Source organism: Pundamilia nyererei, unplaced genomic scaffold (genome assembly GCF_000239375.1).
Source record: "Pundamilia nyererei isolate P.nyererei 1_Seehausen unplaced genomic scaffold, PunNye1.0 scaffold00432, whole genome shotgun sequence".
Taxonomy (NCBI): Eukaryota; Metazoa; Chordata; class Actinopteri; order Cichliformes; family Cichlidae; genus Pundamilia; species Pundamilia nyererei.
Genome location: NW_005187833.1, coordinates 41,112 through 49,338, shown reverse-complemented (window position 1 = coordinate 49,338; position 8,227 = coordinate 41,112). Strand labels below are relative to the sequence as shown.

At 47.7% G+C, this 8,227-nt stretch overlaps 1 protein-coding gene across 2 annotated transcripts in view; it reads left to right on the top strand.

Moving 5' to 3' along the window:
* The window catches only part of raph1a (Ras association (RalGDS/AF-6) and pleckstrin homology domains 1a), an 82,879-nt gene that overhangs the window by 64,416 nt on the left and 10,236 nt on the right, over positions 1–8,227 (top strand). For both annotated transcript variants that reach the window (XM_005753486.1, XM_005753484.1), the window contains 8 exons: positions 912–989; positions 2,602–2,676; positions 2,769–2,853; positions 6,353–6,474; positions 6,976–7,041; positions 7,173–7,316; positions 7,393–7,503; positions 7,614–7,712. In XM_005753486.1, the coding sequence (XP_005753543.1) occupies positions 912–989; positions 2,602–2,676; positions 2,769–2,853; positions 6,353–6,474; positions 6,976–7,041; positions 7,173–7,316; positions 7,393–7,503; positions 7,614–7,712 (780 nt within the window). The remainder of the gene's footprint in view (positions 1–911; positions 990–2,601; positions 2,677–2,768; positions 2,854–6,352; positions 6,475–6,975; positions 7,042–7,172; positions 7,317–7,392; positions 7,504–7,613; positions 7,713–8,227) is intronic.

The following is an 8,227-nucleotide window of genomic DNA, read 5'->3' as shown; positions in this document are numbered from 1 at the left end:
TCTGTGAGGAGTGAGTCTGTGAGGAGTGAGTCTGTGAGGAGGGGCATGAGAGCCTGAGATACAGAGATCAGTGCTCTTCCATGTAAGCTTGCACAGCAGCAATGCCCCTCCCCCAGCTGGGTGCATCTCTCCCTCCGTCTCCTCCTCTCATTCCCTCTGTCTCGCTTGGCCGGGGAGGATGTGACAGGACAGGGTAGCATCTTCCACTCTGGGATTGACTCAGTAAGTCTGATAGCTCGTTGATACACGAGGCTGTTAGTCTGCAGATCAGCTGATGGTTGCATCAGCATGAGCGTACGCGGTCAGTCTGTTTGATTCCAGGTCTTGTGCCTGAAGCTGCTCCGATCCACCGTCTTCCTCCTCCGCTCCGTCCTCTTCCTTGTTTTGACGTGATGAAGCGGCGTCTGTCCAGGCTGAAGTAGCGGCGTGCGCTCAGTTTGGATAATCCAACAGCCGTGCATTAATCCAGTCTCATTTTCCTGTGCCGTCCAATAACGCGCTGATGACGATGATTAAAATGAAGAGACGCAGGAGGAGAGGCACGCCTGCCAGCCAAACTCTTCCCGTGGTTCCTCGTAGTTTGGGCTCCTGAACAGCGGCTCTCTGCGGCGGCGCTAACCTGTTCGGCTCTTTCTACATCAGCGCATCCGAAACCTGGTGAGACGGGAAGCTGGCACACAGCCAGCTGGGGATGCATCGATCCTACCCAAACATTAAACGCCGCATTTTCTGGAGTTGGACTTTTCTTTAATTATACCTCGCAAATATTATTTGACATCAAGCAGACGCAGAAGTGTTGGCTGTTTGAGGGAAACTAACGATGAACTCATGTTGGAGGAGTCAGGTAGGTGACGGGCTCGATGCTGAGTGACTGCTGCTTTGCACTGACTGACCGGTGTGTGTGTCTGTAGGAGGAGCAGGCTGCCAAACTGAAGGCAGAGAACATCCGACTGGCCCTCGAGAAGATCAAGGAGGCCCAGGTGAAGAAGGTGAGCCACGCATTTGTCTGGTAGCTGCGGCACGTGTTCGCTGCACTTTATTTTCTGGGTCAAGTCAGTGTTACTCCACACTGAAAGCTCCGGTCAGTAACAGCTGGGGTCAACATGCACATCAAACACACACGCAGACACACACTGAGCACTCTACATAATGACCGCTGCAAGTTAAGTTCCAATCCAGAGAGAGAGAGGAGGGATTACCAACCTGGATTTACCACACACACACACACACACACACACACACAGGTAGCTGGGTGTGTGTGTGTGTGTGTGTTGAATCATCTGTATGTTGATCCTGCACAAAGCTCCAGAAAAGTGATCTTTCGGCACCATGTCTGCAAAAGCCCCCATTAGAGAAAGAGGCAGATGTATGAACAGCTGTGTGCACAAAGCCCATAAGATCACGCTCAACCCATCTTAATAAAATCGCTCACGTTTTTTAATAATACAAGAATGAACACTTACTGGCTGCATAGAACTGGCTCTATAGGAAAGTGTGATATAAGGTGACTTGAGATGAGGTTGTTAAAAATGTAATCATGTATGTGGCAGCGCGGACCCACCACAGAGACCAGCTCACGTTTCTGCTTTGAAATCTTTACTTTGACTCAAACACACTGCTATCACTGGTGATTGGTGGTGATTAACACAAAGAGAACCAACCACAACAGGCCGTAATTCAACCTGTCTGGACTTTACCAAAGCCTGCAGGAGCTGTGCTCACCCCAGCTTCTGCCAATATGAGTGTCAGATTCTACGTGCAAGCTTTCTTACTGAAAACAGTGTATTCAGATGTTTTCTAACATCTGAATTCAGTTCATGATGCACTGATTTCGGTTCCCTGACATCACTGCGTAGATCAGGGGTGGGCAACTCCAGGCCTTGAGGGCCGGTGTCCCTGCAGGTTTTAGACGTGTCCTTGAACCAACACAGCTGATTTAAATGGCTAAATTGGCTCCTCGACATGTCCTGAAGTTCTCCAGAGGCCTGGTAACGAACTAATCATGTGATTCAGGTGTGTTGACCCAGGGTGACATCTAAAACCTGCAGGACACCGGCCCTCGAGGCCTGGAGTTGCCCACCCCTGGCGTAGATGATGGTAAACCTGAAGAGTCTAGAAAGTTTGCACTGTTTCGCAGCATACAGAATGACATACACCATGGAGATGGGAGAAATATTCATATAGCAACATATTTTATCATTTTCAAAAAAATGAACAAGCCTATGCTATGCTAACCAATAAATGAACGAGTACTGTAAATATAAAGTAATCACGTTTGTAACTTTCTGGAGTCATTTCAAGAAAGGCTTCAATAAAACGAGTGTAGCTCAGCGCTGGTTTCAGTGTCTGAGATTTAATTGAAAACAAACAATAAATTGTGAAAACAAGAAGCTGAAAACAACGATACTATTAGCTTATATAAAACATTGTGTTAGACATTCCTCAACCCATGAAAAGTTAACATTAGCCAGTGCGCTAGCCTAAAAAGAAAACGTTAGTTGCTAGCAACATTAGCCTGACTAAGGTTAGCTTACGAGATGTTAACAGCTCACATTTAGCCGTGTTACGTACTCTGCTCTCTCCTCCTGGTCCTGCTCACAGCTGGTGATTCGTGTTCATCTGTCAGACGAGAGCTCAAAGACCATGATGGTGGACGAACGGCAAACGGTCAGACAGGTACAGCTCCTGCTGCTGTAGCTATGCAGTTAGTTTAAAAAGCAGTAGAGTATGAGCACAGCGCTAATCTCACAGTATGTCCCTGTCTTTAGGTTCTGGACAGTTTGCTGGAGAAATCTCACTGTGGCTACAGTGCGGACTGGTCACTGGTGGAAACCATCAGCGAGTTGCAGATGGGTGAGTGCACGTGCACACAGAGGCTCTTCTGTCTGCTCATGACGTCATGTGTACTCCTGTTTCCTGAAAGCAAACACAGGGAGAAAAGTTACTAAAAAATGATATAATATGTTGGGTTTTTTAATGTGCAGCTCTGATAAAAGTTCGTGTTGAGGGTCCCTGATGTGTACAGACTCATGCAAACCCTTCACAGAGCACACACAGGGGTTTCCATCACAAAGCGTTCCAGTTCAGTCCTCCAAAATCCCAAAGACACGTCCGTCTGACAAGTGGGCCAGAAATGCGAAGGGAAAGAGGAGCATAAAAATGAACACACACTCACACTCAGCAGCATATTAAACATATCAGGTGCCCATAAGGAGAATCCTGTGCTAACGGCTGTCTAAATGACTCGGGTAAAGTTTGTAGCATGCGTGCTTGTTGTTTTTGTCTGCTTCCTCTTGTCTTTGCACTAGGATGCTGTCGGAGTAAATGTGCAGTCATATTCATTATGTTCCCACTAGTGCTGTCAGGTTAATCTGAAATGACGTTAACGCCACAACACGGCAAATCTCCGTTAACGAGCTACCGCGGATCGCCCCGTGCGTGGGGCTGGACGGCCAACACGTTAACGAGCTAACTGCGCTAACACACTAGCTCCCACCCATGTAATTGAGTATTACGTGGCACATCCGACATACTGTTTTACTTTAGTCCATGATGCGCTTACCTTCAGGGTCATTCGTCACATGAAAACCAAAATAGTTCCAAACGCCAGATCTGAATGAGGGTGGGGGAGGTTCAATTTGCCATGTTGCAACTAGCTTAGCTTCTGTCTTGCTAGCTTGCCCCTGCGCTCAGTGAATCTGCGTTCGACTACTCCGCCTAGGCTGCACTGTCGAGCGCAGATCCACTGAGCGCTCACACAGACAGCATCGTCAGAAGGAAAGTTGATAAAATAAATAAAATTTTTTGTATTGTTCCATACATATGCGTACCGAACCGAAAGCACTGTATCGAACGGTTCAATATCGATACGAGTATCGTTGCACCCCTAATAAATATATATATAGTTCCTGCCCCAAGTGGAGGAGTTCAAGTATCTCGGGGTCTTGTTCACGAGTGATGGGAGAAGGGAGCCGGAGATCGACAGACGGATTGGGGCTGCAGCTGCAGTAATGCTGACGTTGCACCGGTCCGTCGTGGTGAAGAGGGAGCTGAGTGTAAAAGCGAAGCTCTCAATTTACCGGTCGATCTACGTCCCTACCCTCACCTATGGCCACGAGCTGTGGGTAGTGACCGAAAGAACGAGATCGCGGATACAAGCGGCAGAAATGAGCTTCCTCTGAAGGGTGGCTGGCCTCTCCCTTAGAGATAGGGTGAGAAGTTCGGCCATCCGGGAGGGGCTCAGAGTAGAGCCGCTGCTGCTCCACATCGAAAGGAGCCAGCTGAGGTGGTTCGGGCATCTGACAAGGATGCCCCCTGGGTGCCTCCTGGGTGAGGTGTTCCAGGCATGTCCCACCGGGAGGAGGCCCCGGGGCAGACCCAGGACACGCTGGAGAGATTATATCTCTCGGCTGGCCTGGGAACGCCTTGGTGTTCCCCCGGATAAGCTGGAGGAGGTGGCTGGGGAGAGGGAGGTCTGGGCCTCTTTGCTTAGGCTGCTGCCCCCGCGACCCGGCCCCGGATAAAGCGGATGAAGATGGATGGATGGATGGATATATACACGTATATATATATCTCACAGATGGAAAATGCAGTATGAAAGTACAGCTGGTGGCTGCAGTGGACACTTAGATGACCTCATCCCTAAACACCAGCTGTTGTGATCCACAATCAGAGCCTGAGTCATACTTTTCTAAACGTTTCCCATATTTACACATGGACACTACGTGACTACACTACCTTCTTTTTGACGTCCCACGCTGCTGCACGTACTTCCAGTCATACAGTCTTTGTCTCCAAACGTTGACTCTGTTCATCTGGACGCAGCGTTTCATGGGAGAAACGTTTCGTCATCATCAGGTGACGTCTTCAGTCTCAGCTGACTGCAGGTTTCAATCTTATAAACAGGACATTTGCATAATGACTGAAACCAGCCCACTGAAGGAACAATGGGCTGGGAGGGCAGTTCCTTAATCTTAATTATGCAAATTCTCATGACCATTGATCAACAACCACTGATCAGTGTCCATGAGTCCCATTCACAGAGAGTTGGGGAATGGCTGCAATCATACCGTCTTTGGGAAAACATGTTGCAGGTGAAATTCTAGGCTCAGGCACTTATTTTGGGACAAAAATATGGAGCATTAAATCCGTGTTTTGATCAGATATGGCTGATGAGCAGTGGTTGACGGATATTGCTGTTCGGTCCCCCGTCACTGTCACATCTGGTTTTGCATCACTGTAGCTCCGTGTTCAATGTGAGCTCTTAGAAACTGAACCTGGTTTTATGGGTCATCAATCAACAAGAGGATTCTTTTTAAAATGCTCTTAACTGTTGTTAGATGAGTGTAACGTGTTCGTGTTCACCGTGTGAAGCATACTGGGATTTGTGATCTGGTGCTACCAGACTTATTCTGTGAGTTTAACCAAACGAGTGAAGCTCAGTTCTGCTGTTTAGCTTAGATTTGTAATTGTGTTCAGTGATGTTTCGCCATCAGTGACAGCACAGATATTCAGCTGCAAACACACACACTTCCTTTGGGGGTTGTATGTAGCACACACTGTACTACAAGCTTCCACTCAGTTTAACACACACACACACACACACACACACACACACACACACACACACACACACACAGCCTGTTTGTAGGTCCTGTGCAGTGATGCGTGTGATCTAACCTACATCTTCAGGGCTTCTGCTGAATTGCGGTCAGCAGTGTTGTGAAAGAGAGCGGGACGTCAAAGTGTGTTTGATCACATCCAGCTAAATCTGAAGCTTCCTCGTTTACACAAATCCACACGTCTCTCAAAGCTCTGCTTACAACCACAATCTGGGGTTAGATTTAAATCCAGCTGTACTAATTAATCAAGTAAGTGCTGCTTTCCACGTCTATTTCCACCCACCACCCCCTCACATTCCCACACCGCCACCAGCACCCTGCTGGGCACCCTTTAGCAATAAATTGACTTCCTGTTTCAGACCTGAAGCTGATGTCACTGCACAGCAGGAATGATCTAATGAGGATTCTTCTGCTGATTGAAGGAAAGCTGACGTGTATCAACAAACACGCCTCTTTAATCACATGTTAGTATTCATAAACTGGTCAAAAAACTCCCATCAAAACATTTTTGGGTTGTTATTGTAGGAAAATTAAAGTCTCCTGTTTTGAGATTTTAAACGTGGACGTACGGAAAGCTGAAACGTGTCAGGGCGGCGGGGACATTTCCAGATCTTTAGCTCGTGTGAAACACTTTGTGCTTTATCGTTGGCTTCATGACAAAATCTTTGAAAGTGTTAGTGGTGGACTAGCAGTGATTTTAATGCTGCGGTCTGGACTTTGACTGTATGCAGAGCGGATCTTTGAGGATCACGAGAACCTCGTGGAGAACCTGCTGAACTGGACCAGAGACAGCCAGAACCGCCTGATGTTCACTGAGCGCATAGAGAAGTATGCTCTGTTCAAGAACCCCCAGGTGAGACACATGCACATGTAAAGCACCCTGCAATTATGCCCCAATGTTCAAAAGTTCAGGAATCGGCTGATAAGAATCAAACGCCGTCGCAGAGACACGTGTGACAAGGCGGCTTGTCACGCGTGTCTCTTCTTGGCCAGCTGGGTGTCAGAGGAGGTGCAGAAGCTTCAGGCAAATCTTGTAAAAGGTAACAGGTGATGAGCAAGGTGGAGGAGTGGCATGTTGTCCCTCACAGCGCCGCAGGACACCGCTCTCATTCATGGGGCGGATTCTGGCATGTTGCACCAGCTCGGCGTGCCGGGTTCCCAGTGGAGCCTTAGATCTCCTCCACATGCAGCATAGTGCAGGTCACAGCGGGACTTTGTTCTGAACATTAGGGTTGACCTTAAACCAGAAGTTGGACAATAATGAGCCGATTGCTGCGACTTCTCGACTGAACCTTCTCTTGGACTTCCAGCTCCTCACCTAGCCCTTCTTTCTCATGCTCACTGTCTACTGCAGAACTACTTGTTGGGGAGGAAGGAGACATGCGAGATGGCCGAGAGGAACAAGGAGGCTCTGTTAGAGGTCGGTCTCTATTTTTCCTCATCAGATTCCCTTCTGTTGGTCCTTACATGAAATGCTAAACATGTAGAATGAGTGCTGTACGTGATGGTTTTAATTTCAGACAAAATAAAAATGGTGTTTTTGTATGTCAGGAGTGTTTCGGGGGCAGCTCAGTGTCCGTCCCTGAGATGGAGGGTGTCTTATGGCTGAAGGAGGATGGCAAAAAGTCCTGGAAGAAGCGCTACTTTCTGCTGAGGGCTTCGGGCATCTACTACGTTCCCAAGGGCAAGGCCAAGGTGTGTAATGGAGGCAGCACTTTGTCATACAGTCAGTGTTTGGGTGCAAAGTTGTGAGATACGTGTGTTTGTGCAGGCATCCAGAGACCTGGCGTGTTTCCTCCAGCTGGATCATGTTAATGTCTACCTTGGTCAGGACTACAAGAGCAAGTACAAGGCTCCCACAGACTACTGCATGGTGCTGAAGGTAGGTGGGCATGATCTTCCACTGCCATCTAGTGGTGAAAAACTGTAGTGACGCTTGGATGGGTCTAAAACTAATAGTATCCAGTGAGTTAATGCAGCGTGTTTTTGTAGCACCCTCAGATCCAGAAGAAGTCACAGTACATCAAATATCTCTGCTGTGACGATGTCAGAACGCTGCAGCAGTGGATCAACAGCATCCGCATCGCTAAGGTAAACGTTTCACACAGTCTCCCTGTCGTATCACACGACGGCTCTAATCAGAGGTGATTCACTATGATGTTGGTGCGGCTCACAGACTGTGGGACACAGGACCATGCTGGTGCACCATGAAAAATGGGAAACTATTCTGGATATGATATATGAAAACGAGTATGAATTGAAGAGTTTGCCAATGTTTAGGATGCTGTTGTTTATTTAAAAACAAACAACAACAACTCCTGTTTTTATTGTTAAATGATGTGCTCTAATTCTTTTCCATGGTCTAACACCCTGTACCAGCTAACTTTGCCAAACTTTCAGCGCTCTGATTGCCTGTGTGCTCCTTTTCTCAGCCTAGCTGTTTATAAGAGTGTGTAACCTGAGACTAAAGTCCACAGTGCACAGCTGTGACTGTGTGTGTGACAGCCCACAGATGGGATCTAATAAGCATGCCTTATACTGCCTGCTATTACTTTGTCATTTTCACTTATTCACCACTGATTTATGATCGGTGTTACTGACCCCCC